This window comes from Mobula birostris, chromosome 7 (genome assembly GCF_030028105.1).
Source record: "Mobula birostris isolate sMobBir1 chromosome 7, sMobBir1.hap1, whole genome shotgun sequence".
In the NCBI taxonomy this organism is placed as follows: Eukaryota; Metazoa; Chordata; class Chondrichthyes; order Myliobatiformes; family Myliobatidae; genus Mobula; species Mobula birostris.
This window is the reverse complement of record NC_092376.1, coordinates 6,009,204-6,036,850: the sequence shown is the minus strand read 5'-3', so window position 1 is coordinate 6,036,850 and position 27,647 is coordinate 6,009,204. Positions and strand designations below refer to the sequence as shown.

General features: G+C 44.4%; 1 protein-coding gene across 1 annotated transcript in view; it reads right to left on the bottom strand.

Moving 5' to 3' along the window:
- Positions 1-1,563: 1,563 nt before the first annotated feature.
- Positions 1,564-27,647, bottom strand: part of LOC140199981 (autophagy-related protein 16-like) — a 98,970-nt gene continuing 72,886 nt past the window's right edge. Inside the window, exons 14-18 of the mRNA XM_072262541.1 lie at positions 25,948-26,053; positions 12,654-12,803; positions 9,733-9,780; positions 6,578-6,679; positions 1,564-2,971 (exon numbers count right to left, since the gene is read on the bottom strand). Of these exons, the coding sequence (XP_072118642.1) occupies positions 2,878-2,971; positions 6,578-6,679; positions 9,733-9,780; positions 12,654-12,803; positions 25,948-26,053 (500 nt within the window). The 3' untranslated portion in view covers positions 1,564-2,877. The remainder of the gene's footprint in view (positions 2,972-6,577; positions 6,680-9,732; positions 9,781-12,653; positions 12,804-25,947; positions 26,054-27,647) is intronic.

The window sequence follows — 27,647 nt, the reverse complement described above, 5'->3', positions numbered from 1 at the left end:
AATAACATCATTGTGAAGTGGAGAAAAAACAAACTGGGGCATCAGTCACAAGAAAAGTTCAGTTCCACTGATTTATTTAACAAAAGTACAAAAACACAAATCATGACATTCAAAGTTAATGAAATAACAGACAGACATTTATGAGATGAATTTAATAGTTTGTTAGCCGAACACATGTAAACACTGTTTAATGGACCAGGGACAGGACCAAACCTGGACTTCCAGAGTTTCCATCCACTGAGTCCCTGGTTACTCTTGCTTTTCGACACAGCCGTACAGAACGGGTACAGACCATCTGACACAGCATGCATTGGTCCTCATCTGTACTAACACTATCTGCCAGCTCCTGTAGCCTCTTTTGCCTGGTGATTGGAGGAACTATCCCGATGTTTCTGTGATGTTGCGAGAGGCTCTGCCTCCTCCTCATCATTAGGGAGTCCGTGTAGACTCCAGTCACACTCAAGATGGGGGGAGTAAAGCTCCTCAGATCCCCTCTGGCCTCTGCCACCTTCCTTTTCCAATGAAGGGTCTCGGCCGGAAATGTTGACCGTTTAATCCCCTCCATCGATGCTGCCTGACCAGCTGAGCTCCTCCAGCATTTTGTAGGTGTGTGTCGTTCAGATCTGTTCTAACCCTCTTCCCCCAACCTTAAATTTATGTCCTTTGATTTTATACACCTCAGCCACAATTGAAACAAAATCTGGTTTTCCACCATCAAAAATTAGATCACCTCCATCAGAACTGCCCTGAACCCCCCATTTCTTCCACTTTAAGGAAAACACATTCAGCCTCTCCTCATCACTGAAAGTCTCCCTCTATAGATAACATGCAGGGTAAGTCTTTTCCCCAGGGTAGGAGAGACCAAAACTGGGGATGGGATGTTGTAGGTGAAAAGAGGAAAAATTTTAAAAGGGACCTTTTCACACAGTGGCTGGCGTGAATATGGACCAAGCTGCCAAAGGAAGTGGTTGAGGCAACAGTTAAAACACACTTGGACAGGGTTGTGGATTGGAAAGGCTTAGAGCACGGATTCCTGTCCTGGGGTCCAGAGACTCCTTGGGTAAAGGTCAGAGCCCATGGGATAAAAAAAGTTTGGGAGCCCCTAATTTAGAGGGATACAGGACAAACATTGGCAAATGGAACTAGCCTAGATGGGCATCTTATTCCAAATCAGGGGTCACCAATGTCTTATCAACTTGACCGTAAAATCCCATGGTTCTCAATCCCATCCCAAATCTCAGGTTGGGAAGCCTCCAACCTGATGGCATGAACATCAATTTCTCAAACTTCCAGTAATTGCACCCCCTCCTCCTCTCCTTCACCATTCCCCATTTCTGTTTCCCCTCTCTCAACTTATCTCCTTACCTGCCCATCATCTCCCTCTGGTGCACCTCCTCCTTCCCTTTCTTCCATGGTCTTCTGTCCTCTCCTATCAGATTCCCCCTTCTCCAACCCTTTATCTCTTTCCCCAATCAACCTCATGGCTCTTTACTTCACCCACCCCCTCCCCCCGGGTTTCATTTATCCCCGACCACCTTGTAGTTCTTCCTCCCCCCCCCCACCTTCTAGTTCTGACTTCTCATCTTTTTTTCCAGTCCTGACGAAGGGTCTCAGCCTGCTACATTGACTGTACTCTTTCCCATAGATGCTGCCTGGCCTGCTGAGTTCCTCCAGCATTTCGTGTGTTGCTTGGATTCCCAGCACCTGCAGATATTCTCGTGTTTATCATCCCAAATCCACTTTGGTCACAGGCCAGAGTATTCCAGGACTCGATGGAGATGACTTCCTTAAGGACTTCCTTAGATTTCTTTTCTGTTTATCTGGTTATCACTCCCAGTGACAGAGCTTGGAATAGTGTCCAATCGCCCGCTGGCTCCCAGTCCCAGCAGCCAATGGGATATCTCATTCCTCCTCCAAAGTCAGCTGATGACCCAATGATTTTAAGCCAAAGGCCCCTGCCCCATCTGCAGATGTTTCCTGGCCAGCTAAGTGGTTTCCTGCGTTTCTCTTCTCGTGACAGATCCAGCTGAACTTCTGAGTTCGACATGCCTTCCTGTGACTCACTGCCTGTCCAACCTCCAAACTTGTTGCTTCCCTTCAAAATAATTAATGGTCACGGAAGTTGGAATTTAGTGGATGGCTTTACATTTCTAGTCACAGGTTATTAGCACCAGTCTACCAATAACATAGTTGCCCACAGATCTTTCCTCTCCTCTGTCTCTTCACTTCCCAGGCCTGGGTCATTAAACCAGAAGTCATAGGAGTAGACTATTTGGCCCATCGCATCTGCTCCACCATTCCATCATGGGTGATCTATTATTCCTCTCAAACCCATTCTCCTGTCTTCTCCCTGTAATCTTTGACACCCTGACTAAACAATTCCACAGATTCACCACCCTCCGGCTAAAGAAATTTGTCCTCATCCCTGTTCTAAAGGGACATCCTTCGATTCTGCAGCTGTGCCCTCTGGTCCTAGACTCTCCCACTGTTAGAAACATACTCTCCACATCCATTTTATCTAGGCCTTTCGATATTCAATAGGTTTCAATGCAATCCCCTCTCATTCTTTTAAACTCCAGTGCCCAGAGCCATCTAAACAACAAGGCCAGAGCCATCAAACGTTGGTCATATGTTAATTCTTTCATTCCTGGGATCATTCAAAGGAACCTCCTCTGGACCCTCTTCAAAGCAAGCACATCCTTTCTTAGATATGGGGCCCAAAACTGCTCGCAATACTCCAGATGCGGTCTGACCAACGCCTTACAAAGACTCAGCTTAACTATAACATGTCCCACTGCCCAGGAGGGACCCAGAGCAGGCTCTTGCCCAGAGGTATCGAACCGATGACGCGTACTGCATGTCGCTCCCATGGATGTGTCAGTAGTCAGTCCAGAGATTGGCCACCTTCGCTCTGTCCACACTGACCAGGTACTCGCCCGACTGCGACCAGGAGACGGCATTAATGGAGGACCTAGGGGAGTGAAAGAAAGAGAGGATGTATTAATCTCTGAGGGGGAGAGGAAGACCTCAAGGGAGGCGGAGTTGTGGGGGTGGGGAGGGGTAACAAGGATGCTTAGCAGTGTGGAGGATCCTGGGGTCCATGTCCATAAACATTGCCACACAAGCTGATAGGATAGTTAAGAAGGCTTATGGCGTGTTGGCCTTCATTAGTCGGGAAGGTAATGTTGCAGCTGTACAAAACCCTGGTTAGACCACACTTGGAATATTGGTGCTTCATGATAGGAAGGATGTGGAAGCTTTAGAGAGGGTGCAGAGGAAATTTACCAGGATGCTGCTGGGATTAGAGAACATGTCTTATGAGGTCAGGTTGAGTGAGCTGGGGCTTTTTTCTTGGAGCGGAGGAGGATGAGAGGTGACTTGATAGAGCTGTACAAGATGATAAGAAGCATGGATCAAGTGGACAGCCAGAGACTTTTCCCCAGGGTGGAAATGGCTACTACAGGGGGCATCATTTTAAGAGGATTGGAGGGAAGTGTAGAGGACATGTCAGAGATAGATTTTCTTTTTTAAACAGAGTGGTGGGTGAGTGAGCCAGTGGTGGTGGAACAGGCAGATACATCAAGGATATCAAAATCAACATTACATCTAAAAACTGGGAGGCCATTTCACTCGATAGATAAAACTGGAGGAAATCTGTTCTAAAGGGAGCTGCGATACATGAGAGTGACCTCCGCCATACTGCAAAGAACAAGTGGCGGCTGTGACAGGAGAGACTGAACAACCAAAAGACTCAACCACTGACCACAGTCACCACTTACTCGTGTCCACACTGAACCAGAATACGTGGATCCTGGATCGGCCTCCACAGCCGAATGAGGACCCACCAATAGACAACCCACTAGGGGAACATCATACTCAACTCCAGTGACAAGACTACTATTTATACCCCAAATAACCCCTTACATTTATTGAGGGTTTAAATGTAGTATCTATACTAGATTGGAGGCATCTAGTATACATAACGCCAAGAACAATCATGGTCGCCCACGTCACATGACACGGCACACAATGATGATGATGAGTAAAGAGTGCTGCTAGAAAGTTTGTGAACCAAGTAGAACTTTCTCTATTTCTGCATACATATGATCAGATCTTCACACAAGCCCTAAAACTTGATAAAAAAAAGAACCTAATTAAATAAATAACACAAAAAATATACTTGTTAATTGATTTATTGAGAAAAATTATTCAATATTACACGTATTTGTTGGAAAACCTATGTGAAACTTTGCTTTCAGCAACTGGTGTGACTTCTCCTTGTACAGCAACAACTTCAACCAAACATTTCCATTAACTGTTGATCAGTCCTGCACAGCAGCTTGGAGGAATTTTACGTCATTCCTCCTCACAAACTGCTTCAACTCTGGGATGGTGGTGGGCTTCCTTGCATGAACTGCTTGCTTCAGATCCTTCCACAATGTTTCTATAGGATTAAGGTCAGGCCTTTTGACTCGGCCATTCCAAAACAAGAATTTTCTTCTTTTTAAATCATTCTGTTGTTGATTGACCCTTGTCTTTCGGGCCATTGTCTTGTTGCATCATCCAACTTCTATCAAGCTTCAGGTGACGGACTGCTACCCTGACATTCTCCTGTAAAATGTCTTGATACAATTTTGAATTCATTGTTCCCTCAATGATTGTACGCTGTCCAGGCCCTGAGACAGCAAAGCTGCCCCAAATCTTGGTGCTCCTTCCACCGTGCTTCATAGTTGGGATGAGGTTTGATGTTGGTGTGTTGTGCCCTTTTACCTCCAAACATAGCAATGTGCATTTCTACTAAAAAGTTCAACTTTTCTCTCATCTGTCAACAGAACATTGTCCCAGAAGCATTGTGAAACATCCAGGTGGTCTTTTGCAACTTGAGACATGCAGCAATGTGTTTTTTCGGAGAGTAGTGGTTTCCTCCATAGTGTCCTTCCATGAGCACCATTCTTGTTCAGTGTTTTTCTTATAGCAGACACGTGAACATAGACTTCAGCAAGTTCTAGAGATTTCTGCAGGTCTTTTGCTGTTACCCTTGGGTTCTTTTTCACCTCCTTCAGCACTGCACCTTGTGCTCTTGGTGTGATCTTTGCAGGGTGCCCACTCCTAGATAGAGTAGCAACTGTACTGAGTTTCCTCCATTTGTAGACAACTTCTCTTACTGTGGGGTGATGAACACTCAGGTCTTTCGAAATGCTTTTGCAGTCTTTTCCAGTTTCATGCATCCGTATAATTCTTCTTCTAAAGTCTTCTGAAAGCTGTTTTGACTGAGGCAGGGTGCACATAAAGAGATCTCTCTCGAAAAGAGCGGGCTCTGTCAGTAACCTGACTTTATATGTCTGTTTTATAGGACACAGCACCTCTACAATCCATACCTCCAATCTCAACTCATTGATTGGAACATCCAACTCCAAATCGCTTTTGTAGAAGGCATTACCCCAGAGGTTCACATATTTTTTCCAACAAATACATGTAATATTGAATCATTTTTCTCAATAAATAAATGAACAAGTATAATTTTTTGTGTTAGTAATTTAATTGGGTTCTCATCCTCATTTTAGGACTTAGATCTGATCGCATTTTAGGTCATATTTATGTAGAAATAGAGAAAATTCTACAAGGTTCACTAATTCTCGAGCATCACTGTACGTAGGTGCCAATTGATAATCAGCATTCATGGAGCTTTCCCACATTGCGGAACTGTTCCACTTCACAGCTTGCTAGGGTGTAGAAAGTTTTAGGAACTTGGAGTATTCTGGTCAGTTCTGGTTGCCTCATTCTAGGAAGGATCCAGATGTAGGGAGAAGTTGGGTGGACTCAATGTTAGAATTCCAAAGAGATCTAGATTACTCAGGCCTCCACTGGTCGGGGACAACCATGGATGCTGTGGCCTAGCTGTCAAGGTCGCAGGCCAGGGCAGTGTGATATGGAGAGCAAGCTGTTGCCCATGCAGCAGGCTCCCCCTCTCCACACAGCTGATGAAACCAAAGGAACAGCAAAGGCCGATACAGTTTGGCACCAGAGACGTTGTAAGTGTTGCCAGTCAACATGGGACTCAATGTAGGTCTGCCTTAGGGACTCCAGCTCCGAATTTCTCGCTTGGGATTTCTTCCCAAAGCCTCCCCCATGAGAGGGTATAGCTGCAAGGCAGCGGAGGTTTGAAATCAGAGTTTTCCTTCTCCTAGATGAGCTGCCAGCCACAGCTAATGAGCCCCATCTGCCATGAGCGAGAAGCTTTAAGGCACCAGTAATCCACCTTTGCTCCTTCACCTGTCAGTAGAAACAATTCTACCAGGCTTAGTAGCTAAACCAGACATGAGGGCCAGGAGCTAGACTTGGTTGTCAGAGGCCATTTTGGGATGCACGCCACTGGGAGCGTTTAATAGGCAGTGGGAGCTTATCCCACTACTCACCATCTCACTCTAGCTATAACAACCTTAAGGAACCTTCCTGATCCATACCCAATGTGAAAGAGTTTGGTGAATTCTGGGGAGACACCAAAGAATGGGGTCAGGCTGGACTGTCATTACATGGGGTCAGTACAGGCTCCGTGGGTCGAGTTTACTCCACCTACCTGTGCTCTCCAGACAGGGCTGCCTTTACGTCCCCGGTGTGGACGTCCCAGATGTGGAGCGTCCCATCCGAGGATCCGACCACAGCATAGCACCCATCGGGGCTGAGGAGAAAGGAAGAGGAACGCGAGTGGGAAACCAATCAGACAATCAGCATTTACGGATCATCCTCAAACTGTAGAACTGCTCCAACTCACACTTGCTAGGATTGGTCAGCGGGGCACTGAGAGGATGCAAACCTGGGCTGAAAGGTGGCAGACGGAGTTCAATCTGGAAAAGTGTGAAGTGATTCACTTTGGAAGGTCAAACTTGAAGGCAGAGAACAGGGTCAATGACAGGATTCTGAGCAGTGTGGAGAGACAAAGGGATCTTGGGATCCACATCCATAGATCCCTCAAAGTTGCCACTCAAGTTGATAGGGTTGTTGAGAAGGTATATGGTGTGTTGGCCTTCATTAGTTGGGGGATTGAGTTCAAGAGCTGGGAGGTAATGTTGCAGCTCTATTAAACCCTGCTTCGACCATACTTGTAACATTGTCAAATCACAGACAAGAGAAAAATCTGCAGATGCTGGAAATGCAGAGCAACACACACAAAATGCTGGAGGAATTCAGCAGGCCAGGAAGCATCCATGGAAAAGAATGCAGCTGACATTTTGGGCCAAAACCCTTCAGCAGGACTGGAGAAAAAAAATGCTGAGGAGCAGACTTAAAAGGTGGCAGGAGGGGAGAGAGAAACACAAGGTGATAGGTGAAACCTGGAGTGGGATCCATAGATGCTGCCAGGCCTGCTGAGTTCTTCCAGTATTTTGTGTGTGTTGCTTGAAATATGTTTCGTTCTGGTCGCCTCATTACAGGAAAGATGGGGAAACTTTAAAGAGTGCGCAGAGGAGATTTTCCAGGATGTTGCCTGGATTAGAGAGCATGTCTTATGAGAATAGATGGAGTGAGTTAGGATCTTTCTGTTTTGACAGAAGGAAGATGAGATGTGAGGGGAGAAATGGTTCATACAAAAGGGTAAATTTTAAGGTGATTGGGGGAAAATCAATCTTATTGAAACATACAGTGAAATGCATCATTTGCATCAACAACCAATACAACCATAACAATGTGACGGGGTCCCCGTAACTGTCATCACACTTACTGGCGCCCACACAGCATGCCCACAATGTTTGGAATAACAACATAGAACACAACAGCAAAATAGTCCCTCTCTTCCAATCCCAGCAAAGCCTCCAAGCCTCCAGTCTTCAGTCATCGGCCTTTATCTTCCAAACTTCCGATTGACCTTCCAACTTCAATATTGACTCTCGGACTAGCTGATGATGGGACCCCAAACTCTAGGCTCATCGGCTCACTGGTGGTCGTGCCACCTGCTCACACGGATACTTGATCCTAGGGCCCACCGACCTGAGACAGGCCGATATCCACAGATGTCTAGTATCTAATCAGCCACTCATGTGGTGGCAACTCAATGCAAAAAAGCATGCACACACAGTCCAGAGGTTTAATTGTTCAGACCAGACATCACAATGGGGAAGAAATGTGATCTAAGTGATTTTGACCGTGGAATGATTGTTATTGCCAAATAGAATGGTTTGAGTATCTCAGGAACTGCTGATCTCCTGGGATCTTCATACATAACAGTCTCTGGAGCTTACAGAGGACGGTACAAAAAAAACATCCAGTGACATACACAAGATGCTGGAGGAACTCAGCAGGCCAGGCAGCATCTATGGAAAAGGGTACAGTCGGCATTTCAAGCCAAAACCCTTCAGCAGGAAGGGTGTTGTTCTCTTTTCCATAGATGCTGCCTGGCCTGTTGAGTTCCTCCAGCTTTCTGTCTGTGTTGCTCGGACTTCCGGCATCTGCAGATTTTCTTTTGTTTGTGATTGGATAAACATCTAGTGAGTGGCAGTTCTGAGGGTGAAAATGCCTTGTTAGTGAGAGAAGTCAGAGGAGAATGGCCAGACTGGTTCAAGCTGACAGGAAGGCGACAGTAACTCAAATAACCACGTGTTACAACAGTGGTGTGCAGAAGAGCATCTCTGAATGAACAACATCAAAACTTGAAGTGGACGGGCTACAGCAGCAGAGACCATGAACATACACGCAGTGGCCACTTTGTTAGGTCCAGAAAGTACCTGTTCCAGTTTCCTCCCACAGTCTACACACCTACCAGTTGGTAGGTAATTGGCCATTGTATATTGTGATTAGGCTACGGTTAAGTTGGTGGGTTATAGGAGTTACCTAACAAAGTGGCCAATGAGAGTATTCCATTGTGAGAACTGATCGTGTGGATAGTACACGAGACAAGTTACTCCATTGCACCTTGGTACCTGTGACAATCATAAATCAATATCTGGGTAGGCAATACATTGATGATTGGAAAATGTGGGCTGCCCCCAGCACATCTTCGGACTATGTTGGTCGTTGACGCAAAACAACAAATTTCACTGTATATTTTGATGTACATGTGAGAAATATTTTTTTTATAATCTTTAGATTCTTTGGTTTCTAATCTAACTTAAACATTTTGGGTCATCCGTAATGGAAGAGACTAGTACCAGATGGTACAGCCTCAGAATAGAAGGACGTCCCTTTAGAACAGAGAGTAGGAAGAATTTCTTTAGCCGGAGGGAGGTGAATCTGTGGAATTCATTGCCACAGATGACTGTGGAGGCCATGTCACTGGGTATAATGTATTTAAAGTGGAGGTTGATAAGAAAAGGTGCAAAAGGTTCTGGGGAAAAGGCAGGAGAAGGGGGTTGAGAGGGATAATGAATCAGGCATGATGGAATGGCACAGCAAACTTGATGAGCCGAAAAGCCTAATTCTGCTCCTGCGTTTTAAGGCCTTATCCAATCCTACTTCTCTGCCCCCTTCGAACGTGAGGATTCTGTACCTCAGGCTGAACGGCTCCAGCTGGGCTTTGATTTTCTGTGCACCGTCGATCTTCAGGCCAAAGCACTCAGGGACCCGTGCTGATATTATTTTTGTGACTGTATGTGCTGTGTGTGACTGTATGTAGCCTGGTTTACACCTTGACCCTGGAAGGATGTTGTATCGTTTGGTTGTATATACATGTATGGTTGAATGACAATTAAACTTGAACTTGAAGTTCAGTGCAAGACCCACCCGCCTTCGAGTCTCACTCACCTGAAAATCGCTTTGGTCCAATCAGCTCCACACTTGAACCCTTCTGACCTGGAAAAAAAGCGTTCAGGTAGATTGAGGTACGTCCAGCTTCACGTTCCGGGGCACTAACATCTCTAAGGGGCTATCCTGAGCCCAAGCACATGAAGCAATTGCACAAAAGGCATACCAATGGCTGAACTGCATTAGGAGTTTGAGGAGGTCTTAGACCATTACAGCACAGTCCAGGCACTTTGGCCACGACGATGAGCCAATCCTCAACCTACTCTAAGAACTATCAAAGTTTTGCCTCCTACAGAGTGCCCCATTTTTCTCTTGCCCATTTGCCTATCCTTTAAGTGCCCCAAATGTATGGCACCAAAGACTCTTACAAGTTTCTAAAGATGCACCGTGGAGAGCAGTCTGATTGGTACGGTATTGAGAGGATCCAAGAGCACGAGATCACAAGAGGCATTGGTACAAATCCATAGTTAACTAGCAAATTTCTCCAGATGTATGGTGGAGGCACGCCGACTGACTGGTAACGAAGGGCCACTGCACTGCACTGGAAGAGGGTTGTAAAGACTATCCTGGGCACTGGCCTCCCCAGCATTGAGGACATCTTCAACAGATGCCTCAGGAAGGTGGCATCCAGCTCTGAGAGCTCTGATCATTGGGAACGTGGCCTCTTTTCCCTACTAAGACGCAGTGAATCAGGAACAGCTTTTTCCTCTCTGCCCTCAGATTCTTGAATGGTCCATGAACTTATCAACTAATTTTCCTTTATTTATACATTATTTATTTACTGTATTTATTAATCAATAGTAATTTTATGCCTTTGCACTACTGCTGCAAAATTTCATGTCATATAAGTCAGTGTCAATAAATCTTGAGTGGTGGTGTGCAAATATGACTCTACCAAAGGAGGTGAAAGGTGCTCCTTATACCGGCCAGCCCGCAGGTCACCCTTGGACAAGGTGTAGCACCTACTTAACTCCCCCCCAACCACAAAAATCAGGGTCACGTGAAGCCAGGGGAGCAGGTGGTGGATGGTCGTACGAGCAGCCGGAGCATATCACAAGTCCTGGTTATGCGACCACTGACACCAGGCAGACAATCTCTGAAGAGTATTGATAATGGCTGGGGTCACCTATCCTGTAAAGACACTGCCCAGAAGAAGCCAATGGCAAACCACTTCTGTGGGAAAAAATGCCAACAACATTAATGGTCATGGAGTCATAAAAAAGTACAACACAGATACAGGCTCTTTGGCCCATCTCATCCATGCTGACCATTTAAACCGCCAACTCCCATCGACCTGCAATCCGGAGAGACCATGATCGCCCATGGCATACGACACATCACATAATGAACAGATAAGAATATATTTGTATCTAATGAGACTGGAACCTGGAGCACAAAAGAGCTCTTGGAAGAACTTAGCAGATCAGGCATCTGTGGAAGGAGTAATACACACACACACACACAACTGGATATGCATCTGTGGAAATGAATAAACAGTCAATATTTATGGATGCACCGTAGAAAGCATTCTTCTAGAGTGCATCACAACCTGGTATGGAAGTTGTCCTGTCCAAGACCAGAAGAAGCTGCAGAAGATCGTGAACACGGCGCAGCACATCACAAAAACCGATCTTTACATCGCACACTGTGGGAGCAGTGCTGCCAGGATAATCAAGGACACGACCCACCCAGCCAACACACTTTTCGTCCCTCTTCCCTCCGGGAGAAGGCTCAGGAGCTTGAAGACTCGTACGGCCAGATTTGAGAACAGCTTCTTTCCAACTGTGATAAGACTGCTGAACGGATCCTGACCCGGATCTGGGCCGTACCCTCCAAATACCCAGACCTGCCTCTCGGTTTTTTTGCACTACCTTACTTCCCATTTTTCTATTTTCTATTTATGATTTATAATTTAACTTTTTAATATTTACCCATTTTAACTATTTTTAGTATCTTTAACATTTAATATTTATAATCCAGGGAGTGTGAAGCGCAGAATCAAATATCGCTATGATGATTGTATGTCCTAGTATCAATTGTTTGGCGACAATAAAAGTATAAAAGTATTTTGGGCCGAGTCCTAATGAAATGTCAACTGTTTATTCATTCCCACAGATGCTGCCTGACCTGCTGAGCTCCTCCAGCACTTTGTGCGTGTTGCTCTGGGCTTCCAGTATCTGCAGAATCTCGTGCCTTTATGGTCTGTGGAAGGAAATGTTTCAGGTTGAGACCCTTCAGCTGGACCTTAAAAAAGTCTGAGTGTGGCTGGAAGTTAGTGACACAGGCTTAAAAAAGTCTGAGTGTGGCTGGAAGTTAGTGACACAGGCTTAAAAAAGTCTGAGTGTGGCTGGAAGTTAGTGACACAGGCTTAAAAAAGTCTGAGTGTGGCTGGAAGTTAGTGACACAGGCTTAAAAAAGTCTGAGTGTGGCTGGAAGTTAGTGACACAGGCTGGTGCAGGAAGCTGCAACGATGCATTCGTCACTAGAGCAGACAGGAGTTGTAGAGTGGTGTCAGGAACATGTAGGCACTGAGAAGTGAGCTGTTGCCCGTGGCTAAGCCTTCGCTTTGGAGGAAGTAGGATCGATCAGAAGGGATGTTCATCGTGAGGATAAGTTGCACTGGGCAGAGGGGAGTGCCAGAGGGAGACAGGTTAGATACAAAGACAGAGTGCAGAACAGACCCACCCGAGCCGCACCACCCAGCAACCTACCAATTAACCCTAGCCTAATCACAGAACAATCTACAATGACCCATTAACCTACTAACCCATATGTCTTAGACTGTGGGAAAGGTAAATGCTGTCCTTTTCTGCTAACTCCCTCTGCATGCTCTCCAAGAAACCTCCACCAGTGAAGTCTCAGCACAATCCCAGACACGGATAGACCCGCATTCTATGGGGCAGTCCCAGGACATTTCCTACCTGAGCTCCTTCATGACCCTGTTCATCCGCAAGTCCACCACACTCAGGAGGTCATCCCGAGAGCACCCGAGCAACTGCGTCTGGTCCTGGTTGATGTCCAAGGATGTCACCTTCCCCTGCAGTACGATGGCGTCAGTCTGGACTCCCGACCTGAGCAGAAATGACCGACAATATGAATGGAGACGTCCTAGTAGCCAAGAGGTGTTTAACACCACGAGTGACATGGGTTCGATTCTCCCCATGACCACGTGGGTTTCCTCTTGGTGCTCCGGATTCCCCCACGTTCCAAGGACGTACGATGGGCTAGTAGGCTAATTGGTCTCACGGTGTAATGGGAATCCCTGCTCTAGCCCTTTCCTCTCCATGCCCAAGTGTCACTTAAAAGTTGTTATTGTAGCTGCCTCTTCCAAGAGGACCACAACCTTGTCATTGGGTTTGAAGGTTTGCATGCCTCAATGGCCGGGAAAGTAATGTCGGCTGGAGTCAGGGCTTTATACTTTGGCTCATGGTAGGGTCACTCATGCCAGACAGGTCAAACTAAGAATGGTCCACTGGTCCTCCAGGTTTGGGCGTTTGGCTCAGGGCTAACAACCCTGACTGGTTGAACAAAACTGTTACAGAAACAGCAATGAAGAATCCTTCTACACCTGAGTGCGACGGTATTCCCGAGCCTCCACCCGAGACTTGCATGACTGACGGTAGTGAGAACTGAGAGGAAGGTACTGAGATGAAGAAGGAAGGACTGAACACCGCCAGAGATGGACGAGCTTCACTGCCGCCCGAAACGCCAGCGGCATAACAGGCAGTAAGTGTGGTACCTCCCTCAACCACTTCCCCTGGCAGCTTGTTCCATAAATGGACCACACAGTGTGTATTAAGTGTTGCCCCTCAGGTTCCTATTAAACCTCTCCTCTCATCTTAATAATAATAATAATAATAAGTACTTTATTGATCCCGAGTGGGAAATTATTTTGTTACAGCAGCAACATTTAAAAACACACTTAGCAATAATAATAAGTATAAGAATATTAACTAATAAAGTACAGAATAATAATACACAATAATTTACCACTGTGCAAAATAATCTACAAAATAATAAAGCAGGGACTATTGCGTTATGAGGTGTGTTCTCCTGTTGCAGAGATGAACTGTTGCATATGCTAATTGCATTTAGTAGGAAAGATAAACCCATGTCCTAAGCTTCCTGCATAACCTGCATAAAAGTGAATTATTTCCTTTCAATGATTCTGCTTCTATATATGACGACATTCCTTTTAGGGTTACGGATTCTTTTAAATATTTAGGTATTTTCATCACTAAAAATTATGGAGACCTTTATAGAACTAATTTAGTTCCCTTAGTGGATTTTATGAAGCAATTATTTTCTAGATGGAATCCACTTACACTTTCATTAGCCAGTCAAATTCATGCAGTTAAAATGATGATTTTACCCAAATTTTTTATATGTATTTCAAAATATTTCTATTTTTCTAACTTTTTTGATCAGGTTGATTCTATTATTTCATCTTTTGTTTGAAATAATAAAAGACCAAGAATTGGAAAATATCATTTACAAAAATTAAAAAAGGATGGAGGTTTTGCTTTGCCTAATTTAAGAGTGTATTATTGGGCAGTTAATATACGTTATGTGTGTTCTTGGTTATAATGGACCAATAAAAAATCAACGACCACCTTGGGTTGATCTGGAATTGAAAGCTGTGAAACAATTTTACTTAACTTCGTTAATAGGAGCTTCTTTACCTGTACAACTAGCCAAAATTTCTATTCTAAATATATACCCTATGATTAAGCAGTCATTACAAATTTGGTATCAGTTTCGTAAGTTTTTTAATCTTAAAAAATTTAACCTTCTTAGTTTAATTTATGAAATTATTTATTTAAACCTTCACTTGATGATCCTACCTTTTCTCTTTGGAGGAATAAAGGAATTTATTCCTTTATGGATCTGTTTCAAGAAGGTGGATTGATGTCCTTTGACAAATTAGTAACTAAATACTGTCTCTCATACTCACACTTTTTGCAATATCCTTACAAGAATATTTAAGTAATTTTCCATATATACAAGATTCTGACCTGTTAGACATTATTTTAAAAATGAACCCTTTAGTGAAAGGTTTCATTGGGAAAACTTGTAATAGTAAATTACAACAGGATAATTATCCTTTACTTAAGATTAAGCAAGATTGGGAAACAGAGCTTAACATGACCTTGATAACAGAGGATTGGTTGCGAATTTTGAAGTTGGTTAACTCTCTTCGATTTGTGCTAGTCACTCTCTAATTCAATTTAAAATTATACATCAACACGAGGAATTCTGTAGATGCTGGAAATTCAAGCAACACACATCAAAGTTGCTGGTGAACGCAGCAGGCCAGGCAGAAGGGGTACAGTCGACATTTCGGGCCAAGACCCTTCGTCGGGACTAACTGAAGGAAGAACTAGTAAGAGATTTGAAAGTGGGAGGGGGAGGGGGAGATCTGAAATGATAGGAGAAGACAGGAGGGGGAGGGATGGAGCCAAGAGCTGGACAGGTGATTGGCAAAAGGGATATGAGAGGATCATGGGACAGGAGGCCCAGCGAGAAGGAGGGGGGTGGAGAACCCAGAGGATGAGCAAGGGGTATAGTCAGAGGGACAGAGAGCGAAAAAGGAGAGAGAGAGAAAGAATGTGTGTATATAAATAAATAACAGATGGGGTACGAGGGGGAGGTGGGGCATTAGGGGAAGTTAGAGAAGTCAATGTTCATGCCATCAGGTTGGAGGCTACCCAGACGGAATATAAGGTGTTGTTCCTCCAACCTGAGTGTGGCTTCATCTTTACAGTAGAGGAGGCCGTAGATAGACATATCAGAATGGGAATGGGATGTGGAGTTAAAATGTATGGCCACTGGGAGATCCTGCTTTCTCTGGCAGACAGAGCTACATTGACACATATGTTTTGGTCGTGTTCTGTATTGAAACAGTTTTGGAAATCTATTTTTTCTACAATTTCTAAAGCTTTATAAAAATTAATTTACAACCTAATAAATTGACAGTTTTGTTCGGTATAATCCCTCAATATATTCACAGTATTTCTATATCAGACCAATATGTGCCAGAAGGACTGTTTTATTGAAATGGAAAGATGCCTCTGGTCCCACTTTGATACAATGGTTTTCCCAGGTGATGTTATGTCTTAGTTTGGAGAAAATCAGACGTCGAACTTTTGATCCTCGATTTGACTTTGAGAAAAGGTGGGGCTCTTTTGCCCACGACTATCATTTGATTTCAGTTAATTAAGATGGTCCCTTTCTGATTCTTGGGTAAGTGGATTTGGTTGGCAGATTGATGTCTTTCTTTTATGGAAGCTTGTATGGCGTACAGTTCCGGGGTTGTGCTCCAAATGGATTTTTTTTTGTTAGGGTTTTTTTGTTTTAGTTAGTAGGGGTTCTTTTTCCTTCTTTCTTTTTTCCAAAAAAAAATAGCTTTAACATTTTGTTTTTTTCTTATTATTATTAATATATTGTTTAACTTGGTTGATCGTTTAACTCTTATTGTACATATTGATATGTTGACTTAATTACTTCAATGTATTTTTTGTTGTTGATTTTCAATAATAATTGATAAAAAGATTTAAAAAAGAAAAGAAAGAAAAAGGTTCTGGATTTCACTACCCTGGGAAAAAAGACTGTGTGATTAACCAGAATGTTTCTAGGACTAAAGAGACTGAGTTATGGGGGCAGGGCAGGGGGTGGTGGAGTTGAAAGTTGAAAGTAAATTTATTTCTTAAGTACATATATCATGGGGGTAATTGGGTGGCGCAGGCTTATTGAGCTGGAAGGGCCTCTTACCGTGCTATATCTCTAAATACGTAATAAATCTGTTCATTCTATACACCCTGAGATTCATTCTCTTGTGGGCATTCACAGTAACATAAACAAACAGAATAGAATCAATGTAAACAACAAAATGCTGGAGGAACTCAGCAGGCCAGGCAGCATCCATGGAAAAGAGTAAACAGATGATGCTTTGGGCTGAGAATCTTCATCAGGACTGGAGAGTAAAGACGAGGAGTCAGTGTTAGAAGGTGAGGGGAAGGGAGGAAGAAATACAAGGTGACAGGTGAAACCGGGAGGGGGGGAGGGGGGAAGTGAAGAGCTCGGAAGTTGATCAGTGAAAGAGATACAGGGCTGGAGAAGGGGGAATCTGACAGGAGAGGACAGAAGGCCACGGAAGAAAGAAAAAAGGGGCGAGGAGCACCAGAGGGAGGTGATGGGCAGGTGGGAGAGGGAAATGGTGAAGGAGAGGGGGGAGAATCAATGCAAAACTGCACACAACACGATAGACTAACAACCAATGTGCGAAGGACAACAAACTGCGCAAATGCAAAAAGCAAACAATAACAAAATAATAATAATAATAATTAAAAAACAATTAATATCAAGAACATGAGATGAAGAGTCCTTGAAAGTGCATCCATTAGTCTGGGAACATTTCAGTGATGGGGCAAGTGAAGTTGAGTGAAGTTATCCCCTTTGGTTCAAGAGCTTGATGGTTGAGGGGTGATAACTGTCCCTGAACCTGGTGTGGGTCCTGAGGCTCCTGTACCTTCTGCCTGATGGCAGCAGTGAGAACAGTGCCTGGCCTGGGTGGTGGGAGCCGTTGATGGTGGATGCTGCTTTCCTGCAACAACACTCCGTATAGATGTGCTCAGTGGTGGGAAGGGCTTTACTGATGATACACAGACTGGGACTTTTCTCCTTAGAGTGCAGGAGATTGAAAGTTCATCTTGTTAGACTTGTATCAAATCATGGGGGGCATAGATAGGGTAAGCGTTTTTTTTTATATACAGGGAAAACCAGAATATGTGGTTGTAAGGTCAGAAGTTAAAGCTTTATTAAGAACCCGAGGAGCAACTTTACTTATTTATTTAATGATAGAGCTCGGGAACTGGCCCTTCCGGCCCGATGAGCCCACACGGCCAATTCGCCCACATGCCCAACTCACCTGACAACCCATACATCTACAGAATGCTGGAGGAAACCTATGAGGTGACGGCGAGAGGGTACAAACTCCTTACAGACCATAGTGGGAATTGAACCCACATCACTGGCATTATGCATCCTGGTGAATCTCCTCTGCATCCACTCTAAAACTTCCAGATAGGCATGACCAGAACTGTTCACAATATTCCAAGTGTGGCCTAACCGGAGTTTTATGGAGCTGCTCGCCTGGATAATGAATGCCAACACACCAGACACCTTCTTAACCACCCTATCAGCTTGCTCGGTGACTTTGAGAGATCTATAGACGTGGGCCCCAGGATTCCTCTGTTTCTCCACACTGTTAAGACTCCTGTAATTAACCTTGTACTCTCTAGGACTCAGTCACCCTATCCAGCCCCACACAAGGAAACCTTCCTCCATAACATTTCTCAGTCTCCTTTGCTTCAAGGTTCATTCTGTAACCCCCATTGTCCTGTTACCCAATTACTTTCTCCTCTCCATCTACACTTCACGCAAACCTTCAGTCCCCTGGGTCCCTGACCCTCTTCCCTACCTGTTCCCATCTGCCCACCAGCCGTCCCTTATCTAAATTCACTAATCACCTTCTGTAATTCTATAGAAGCGCAGTAGAGAGCGTCCTAACAACTACATCACTGCATGGTGCGGAAACTGCATTGCATCAGACAGGAAGACTCTGCAACGACTGATCAAAACTGCTAAATATATTATCAGCACCAGCCTACCCACCATCAAGGACATATAGACAGAAGGGTGTTGGAAAAGGACCAGGAACATCATGAAGGATCCCACCCATCCTGCTCATGGACTGTTTGTCCCACTCTCATCAGGGAGGAGGCTACGTAGCATCCACACCAGGACCACCAGACTCAAAAACAGTTACTTTCCCCGAGCAGTAAAGCTGATCAACACCTCCACCTACTAACCCACACTTCAATGTCTCTAACCACCAATACTTCTGCTTTTCCAATTTCCCCCGGGATCAATAAAGTATGACTATGACTATGACTATGACTATTTTCCTGACGGACAAATGTTAGGTGCTCAGTGAAGTGGTCTCCCAATCTACTTCAGGTCTCACCAATATACAGGAGGCTACACTACACCGGGAGCACTAGATTCAGTAGATGACCCCAACAGATGCACAGGTGAAGTGTCACCTCACCTGGAAGGACTGTTTGGGGCCCTGTGAGGGAAGACATGTAAGGGCAGGTGTAGCACTTGTTCTGTTTGCAAGGATAAGTGCCAGGAGGGAGATCAGTGGGGAGGGACAAATGGACAAGAGAATCAGGTAGGGAGCGATCCCTGCAGAAAGTGGAAAGAGGGGGGAGGGAAAGATGTGCTTGGTTGTGGGATCCCTTTGGAGATAGCAGAGATTACTGAGAATTATGTGCTGGACGCGGAGGCTGGTGGGGTGGTAGGTGAGGACAAGAGGAACTCTATCCCTGGTGTGGTGGCAGGAGGATGGGCTGAGGATGTATGCAAAATGGAAGAGATGTGGGTGAGGGCAACGCGGATGGTGGAGGAAGGAAAGCCCCTTTTCTGTGAAGTAGCAGAACATCTCAGTAGTTCTGGCACAAAAAGTCTCAAGCTGAGAAAAATGCAGCGGAGATGGAGGAACTGAGAGAAGAGAATAGCGTTTTTACAAGTGACGGGGTGGGAAGAGATAGCTGAGAGAATCAATGGGTTTATAATAGACATCAGTAGATAAGTGTCTCCTGAGATAGAGACAGTGAGATTGAGCAAGGAGAGGAAGATGTTGGAAATAGACCAGGTAAATTTGAGAGCAGGGTTGAAGTTGGAGGTAAAGTTGATGTAGTCGATGAGCTCGGCATGAGTGCAGGAAGCAGCAACAATGCAGTCATCGATGTGGCATAGGGGAAGTTGGGGAACGATACCGGTGTGGGATTGGAATGTGGACTGTTCCACATAGCTGACAAAAAGGCAGGCATAGCCGGGACCCATGCGAGCACACATGGCTACACCTTTGGTTTGAATGAAGTAGGAAGGGGCAATGGAGAAATTATTGAGAGTGAGGACCAGAGCAAAACACACAAAATGCTGGAGGAACTCAGCAGGTCAGACAGCATCTATGTCATCTTCCCACTTCCATTCTGACATGTCCTCCTCCGCAACCACGGTGAGGTCACACTCAGGATGGAGGAACAACACTGTTTATTCTGACTGGGTAGCCTGTAAACTGATGGTATGAACATCGATTTTTCTAACTTTGGGTAATTGCACCCCCTCCCCCCACGGCTTCACCATTCTCCATTCCTGTTTCCTCTCTCCTCACCTCCTTACCTGTCCATCACCTCCCTCTGGTGCCCCTCCTCCTTCCCTTATTTCCATGATTTCCTGTCCTCTCCTATCAGACTCACACTTCTCCATCTCTTTATCTCTTTCACCTATCAACTTCCCCCTCCCTCTCTCCCTCACTTTATCATTTCCTGTCAGTCACCCTTTGTACAGACACTCCCGTGCCTAACATCACTTTATGAACATACAATCAATCTATGTAGATACTCCCTTATGTATTTATATTTATTTTGTTTATTATTATTATTTAATGCTCTTTATCTTTTATGCTGCATCAGATCCAGAGTAACAATTATTTCATTCTCCTTTACACTTGTGTACAGAAAATGCGATTAAACAAGCTTGAATCAGATTCCACCATCTACAGCCCTTTGTTGGCTCCACCATCACCTCCCGGACTCTCCACACTTCCCTACCCCACCTGACTCCATCTGCCAATCAACTCCTCCTCAACCACATCCACCAATCGCTTTCCATCTGCTGTCCCGCCACCCCGCGTCGCTGCCAATCTCCCTGGTTACGACCTTGCACCTTACCGTCTACCTGCACTGCACTTTCTCCAGAGCGGCTTCGCTTTATTCTGCATTTTTTAATTGTTCTATCTCAATCCACTGTGATCTGTACAAACGGTATGCAAGATAATTTAAACAGTCTTCCTCAAAAGATAACTTATCTCTGCACCAAACTGTTGCTGTGGCCTGCAACGATCACAGTGTGAACTCATTGTTGTGAACATCAGTTCTGAATTCTATTTGCTTACTTTCATTATTTGTATGATTTGGTTTCTTTCTTTTTTTTCTCTCTGCAAGTTGCGTGTTTGACGGTCTTCTTTTGTTTAAATGGGTTCTATGGGGTCTCTGTTTTGTGGCTGCCTGTAAGAAGACGAATCTCGAGGCTGTATAAAGAATACATACTTTGACAGTAAATGTACTTTGACTTTGAATTAGCACATCAGCTTTTTCAAACTCCACTCCTAAACTGTGGAATTCAAAACCTAAAACTATGAAGGATGCAGACTCAGTTGACGCATTTAAACACCAGCTCAAAACCTATTTATTTATCCTCACTTTTAATGAACATCTTTTTGTCTTTTATATTCTTTTTTTTTAAATTTTCATGTTTGTACTTTATCCAGTTGTTTACAATATATATTAATGACTTGGATGAGGGAATTAAATGCAGCATCTCCAAGTTTGCGGATGACACGAAGCTGGGCGGCAGTGTTAGCTGTGAGGAGGATGCTAAGAGGATGCAGGGTGACTTGGATAGGTTGGGTGAGTGGGCAAATTCATGGCAGATGCAATTTAATGTGGATAAATGTGAAGTTATCCACTTTGGTGGCAAAAATAGGAAAACAGATTATTATCTGAATGGTGGCCGATTAGGAAAAGGGGAGGTGCAACGAGACCTGGGTGTCATTATACACCAGTCATTGAAAGTGGGCATGCAGGTACAGCAGGCGGTGAAAAAGGCGAATGGTATGCTGGCATTTATAGCGAGAGGATTCGAGTACAGGAGCAGGGAGGTACTACTGCAGTTGTACAAGGCCTTGGTGAGACCACACCTGGAGTATTGTGTGCAGTTTTGGTCCCCTAATCTGAGGAAAGACATCCTTGCCATAGAGGGAGTACAGAGAAGGTTCACCAGATTGATTTCTGGGATGGCAGGACTTTCATAAGGTGAAAGACTGGATCGACTAGGCTTATACTCGTTGGAATTTAGAAGATTGAGGGGGATCTTATTGAAACGTATAAAATCCTAAAGGGATTGGACAGGCTAGATGCAGGAAGATTGTTCCTGATGTTGGGGAAGTCCAGAACGAGGGGTCACAGTTTGAGGATAAAGGGGAAGCCTTTTAGGACCGAGATTAGGAAAAACTTCTTCACACAGAGAGTGGTGAATCCATGGAATTCTCTGCCACAGGAAACAGTTGAGGCCAGTTCATTGGCTATATTTAAGAGGGAGTTAGATATGGCCCTTGTGGCTAAAGGGATCAGGGGGTATGGCGAGAAGGCAGGTGCAGGGTTCTGAGTTGGATGATCAGCCATGATCATACTGAATGGCGGTGCAGGCTCGAAGGGCCGAATGGCCTACTCCTGCACCTATTTTCTGCATTTCTATCCCATTGTAAAGCACTTTGAACTCCATCATCTGTATATAAATGTTCTATAAATAAAGTTATTATTTTTATTATTTTATTTTTATCTTTTTTTCAGCCCGAGCTGGTAAAATCTGAGGTATGGGTATAACCAAGTGCACTCATTTCTCAATTGTTAGGAACTTGCAGACTATTCTTGTGCTGTTTAGTATTGTGGTTTTCTGAAGATTTATATAAACATTGCTGTGTGGGCGTTTAACGCTACTGTGTAGAGACTTTGGGATGCTACCAGTTGTCGCTATTACTACTGGGACAATATACTGCCAGGTTGCTATAGGCAAAGTGAGTCAAGCAAGCAGCTCCGATGGAAACAATCAAATACTCCCTTTTCAGTCGGCTACAGCTGCGAACCGCAACTACGTCCAAGGTCTGCACACCATTTTAATGCTATTAAATAATCTGTCACTACTTAAAATCGATGGAGTTCAAATGGACTCTGGTCGCTGGCGCTGGCCCACTTCTCCTTCGAGACGGCAGAAGAGGGGATGCCGAGCAGGCTTAAAGGTTTATCTAAGAAAATGTGGATTTGGACTCTCAATACCGACCATCTTGCTGGCAAACCTACAGTCTCTAGTAAGTAAAACTGAAGATCTCAGAGCGAGGCTGCTGTATCAGAGGGATGTTCAGACCAGTTGCATTTTTTGTTTCAGGGAATCTTGGTTAACCCCTTCCATTCTGCACGTGGCGATCCAGATTGATGGGTTCACAATACACTGCTAAGGTAGGACTGTGAGTCTCCCAAGGGTAGAAGAGGTGGAGTTTGCTTCATGATCAAATCCTTGTGGTGTACAAACATGGTGGGTCTGTCCCAGACCTGTTCACCTGACTTGGAACAGCTTGTAACCAGGTGCCGTCCACTTTATCTGCTGCAGGAGATTTCAGTGATCTCAGGCCAGTGTAAAACAGGCTCTAGACGAGCTGAGCGAAGTAAGCAACAGGCATGAAACAGCACATCCGGATGCCTTCGCCATCATGCTCTGGGATTTTAACCAGGCCAGCTTGAAAATGTCGCTAAACAAAAAGTCTCTAACAAATCACTTGTAGTACCAGAGGAAACAACACACTGGACCACTGTTACACCACCATCTAGAATGCCTATCGTACTATTCCATGCCCTCATTTCAGAAAGTCTGATCACCTGGCTGTACTTCTCCCTGAGTAGAGGCAGAGACTGAAGACTGCAGCACCAGTAGTGAGGACAAGAAGGTATGAACAAGGGAAGCACAGGAGCGCTTACAAGACGGTTTTAAATTGGTGGACTGGACTGTGTTCGGGGATTCATCTTCAAATCTGGATGAGTGCCCCACAGTTGTTACCAACTTCATTAAAACCTGTGTGGATGAGTGTATCCCTACGAGAACTTGCTGTACATTCCCAAATCAAAAGCCACAAATGAACCAGGAGGCTCGTCGTCTGCTGAGGGCTAGGTCTGTGGCATTCAAGTCTGGTGACCCAAGCCTGTAAAAGAAAATCAGGTATGGCTTGCAGAGGACTATTTCAAGAGCTAAGGAATGATTCTGAACAAGGTTGGAGGTGAAATCAGACTCTGGCAGGGTTTGCAGGCCATTACTTCCTAGAAAGTGAAACCCAACACCACGAATGGCAGCGACTCTTCACTACCAGATGGGGTCAACACCTTTTGTGCTCGCTTTGAAAGGGAGAATGAAACCACAGCTCTGAAGATCCCTGCAGCATCCAATGACCCTGTGATCTCTGTCTCAGAGGCCGACATCAGGCTGTCCTGCAAGAGGGTGAACCCTTGTAAGCCAGCAGGCCCCAATGGATTGCCTGGTAGGGCTCCGAAAGCCTGTGCCAACAAACTGGCTTGGTGTTCAAAGACATTTTCAATCCCACCTGCTTCAAAAGGGCAACAATTATACCAGTGCGCAAGAAGAGTAGTGTGAGCTGCCTTAACGACTATTGTCCAGTAGCACTCACATCTATGGTGATGAAATGCTTTGGGAGGTTGGTCATGACTAGAATCAACTCCTGTCTCAGAAAGGACCTGGACCCACTGCAATTTGCCTATCGCCACAACAGGTCTACAGCAGACACCATCTCAATGGCTCTTCACGCGGCTTTGGGTCACCTGGACAATGCAAATACCTACATCAGGATGCTGTTTATTGACTATAGCTCAGCATTGAGCACAGTTCTGATCAAAAAGCTCCAGAACCTGGGCCTCCGTACCTCCCTCTGCAACCGGATCCTCGACTTCCTAACCGGCAGACAACAGTCTGTGCAGATCGAAAACAACATCTTCACCTCACTGATAATCAACACTGGTGCACCCCAGGGGTGTGTGATTAGCCCACTGCTCTGCTCTCTCTACCCCCATGACCGTGTGGCTTGGCACAGCTCAAACACTATCTGTAAATTTACTGACAATACAACTACCGTTGGCAGAATTTCAGACAGTGACGAAAAGGTGTACTGTATATATCCTTAGGAGTTTTATCTGACCGTGGTATAAACTTTTTATGTCTGTTATTCCTCCTTATGTCCTCCGTAGTGTTAATGCAAGCAGACTTTAGATGACTCTCCTAATGATTTATACTGCTCTTCTCATCAACACAGTAATATTGCTAACGTAAGCACCCCTAGTCTAAATGTTTGTTTTTTTTTTGTTTTCTTTTGGAAAATAGAGAATTAACACAAGTAAAGGGAAAGATTTGGGAAAGGGATAAAAAAATGAAAAAATTAAGTAAATAAGTACATAGGGATTGGATAATTATGTCTGCGGGCAGGAGCAAGCATGAACAAATTAGGATATAAATACCTACAATGGTTGATACATAGGCTTATATACAACATATTGGACCAGTGGAAATGGTCCAGAAGGGTTATATGGAAACTATTATTACTATTTTTCTTAACAACTAATTCCATTACTTAGCCTAATAGGTTAGATTTACCACAGTACATAATTACCTATTTAAATGTTTATTTTCCTTTTATATCATCTCAATGTGTACTTAAGAATGTATAAATAATTGTAGTTTTATACATATAAAAAAATGGAAAAGATTATATGTGTGAAAAAAGTACATGATATTTGTGAATTCCTTATCCAAATAAAAATAAAATTTAAAAAAAAAGTGCGTTTGAATGTACATAATGTTTTCCAAAGTTTGTCATTTCAGTTCTTGATTTTCTTTGTAAATTTTCCAGATCAGTTTCAGACCAAGATATTATTCCAAAAGAATACTTTAATATGGGTGTGGCAAATGTTTTTATTGCTTTTGTTATATTTTTACTGTTGAGCTCTGTTTGGCAGATTTTCTTAAGTCATGAAGTAAATTCTGTCAGAAGCTTTACTACTATTAAGACAACATTTTCACTATATCTTGGTATTTTATCTTGGTTAGGGGGGCACGGTGAGCATAACCCTTTACAGTCCCAGCAACCCGGATTGAATTCTATCTGCTGTCTGCAATGAGTTTGTACGTTCTCCCCTTGACTTTGTGGGTTTCCTCCGGGGGCTCTGGTTTCCTCCCACAGTCCAAAGACATAAAAGTTTGTGTTAGTAAGTTGTAGGCATGCTATGTCGGTGCTGGAAGCATGGCGACACTTGTGAGCAGCCCCCAGCACACCCTCGGACTGTGTTGGTCGTTGATGCAAATAACCCATCTCACTGTATACTTGGTGTACATGTCACAGATAAAACTGATCTTTTTAAGACAAATATTACAGGAATTCAAGCTGCCCTCCTCATTTGACATTGAACTAGATTAGGATTTAGCACATGATACCCCGGCAGAATGTCTACTGGGGATTTCACGTCAAACACCTACCTGCTGTCCCATAGGCGCACGTTCTTGTCAAAGTGCCCGCTAATGATGCTGTAATCGGAGCAGACGACGTCACTACACCGAGATGGGACAGACAATGACTTCACACCTGGGACAAAGAGGGAAACAGGTAGACTCGTTAGATAATCCTTGGTCGAGGAAATAACCCTCCTCAGAGTTACAGATATTCTGGTTAAATAATCAGTCAACTCATTTCAAGGGCTGGAATTCATTAGCTCCAGAGCAGGGGTTCCCAACCAGGGGTCCACAGAGGATAGTGGTAGGGGACTAGGCATAAAAAAGGTTGAGAACCCCTGGTTTAGAGTGACGCCAAACTGTAAGACCATAAGATGCAAGAGCAGAATTAGGTAATTCAGCCCATCAAGTCCGCTCTGCCATTCCATCATGGCTGATTTACTGTCCCTCAATCCTATTCTTCCTGCCTGCTCCTCATAATCTATGATGCCCTGACCAATCAAGAATCTATCATCCTCCGCTTTAAATGTAGCCAATGACTTATCCTCCCCAACTATGTGTGGCAAAGAGTTCCACAGATTCACCACCCTCCAGCTGAAGAAATAACTCCTCATCTCTATTCCAAATGGATATGCCTCTATTCTGAGGCCGTGCCCTCTGGTCCTAGACTCCTCCCCACAATAGGAAACATCCTCTCCAGGCACCCCCCCCATCCAGGCCTTCCAATTTTCAGCAGGTTTCAATTAAATTCCCCCTCATTCTTCTAAACTCCAGTGAGTCCAGGCTCAGAGCCATCAAACATTCTTCGTACTTTAATCCTTTCATTCCCGGAATCATTCTCCTGCACCTTCTCCAATGTCAGCCCCTCCTTTCTTAGATATGGGGTCCAAAACTGCTCACAATCTTCCAAAAATGGTCTGATCAATGCCTCGTAAAGCCTCAGCATTACGGAGAACATAGAACAGTACATCACAGAAATAGGCCCTTCAGCCCTCAATACTGTGCGAAACCAATTAAATCAGTAAGCAGGTGGCCAATTAAACTAATCCCTTCTACCCACACAATGTCCATATCTTTACAGTTTCATCACATTCATATGCCTATTTAAATGCTTCTTGGAAGTCCAGAATGTATCTGCCTCTACCCCCACCCCAGGCAGTGTATTCCAGACACCCACCACTCCCTGTGTAAAAACCTTGCCCCTCACATCGTTTGAACTTACCTGCTCTCACCTTAAACGCATGTAATAGACATTTCAACCCTGTTTGTCTGTTCTGCCTCTCGTGATCTTATAAAGGTTTATTAGATCTTTCCCCAGCCTCCGCCGCGCCAGAGAAAACAACCCAAGTTGTCTGACCTCTTATTATAACACACGCCCTCTATTCCAGGAAACATCTCGGTAAACTTCTTCTGCACCCTCTCCAAAGACTCAACATCCTTCCTATACTGGGGCAACCAGAACTCTATGCAATACTCCAGATGTGGCCTTGCTTTTAAATTCTAGTCCTCTCAAAATGAATGGATCATTTGATTGTATAGTCTATACAATAACATAATGTTGAGGACTTTACACAATCCATCAAACAAACCATGGACTCTGGCTACAGTTCCCACTGCCTCAGTAAAACAACCAACATAATCAAAGACCCCACTCAGCCCAGACATTCTCTCTTCTCCCCTGGTCCCATGGGACAGAAGATACAAAGGCCTGAGATAACGTACCTCCA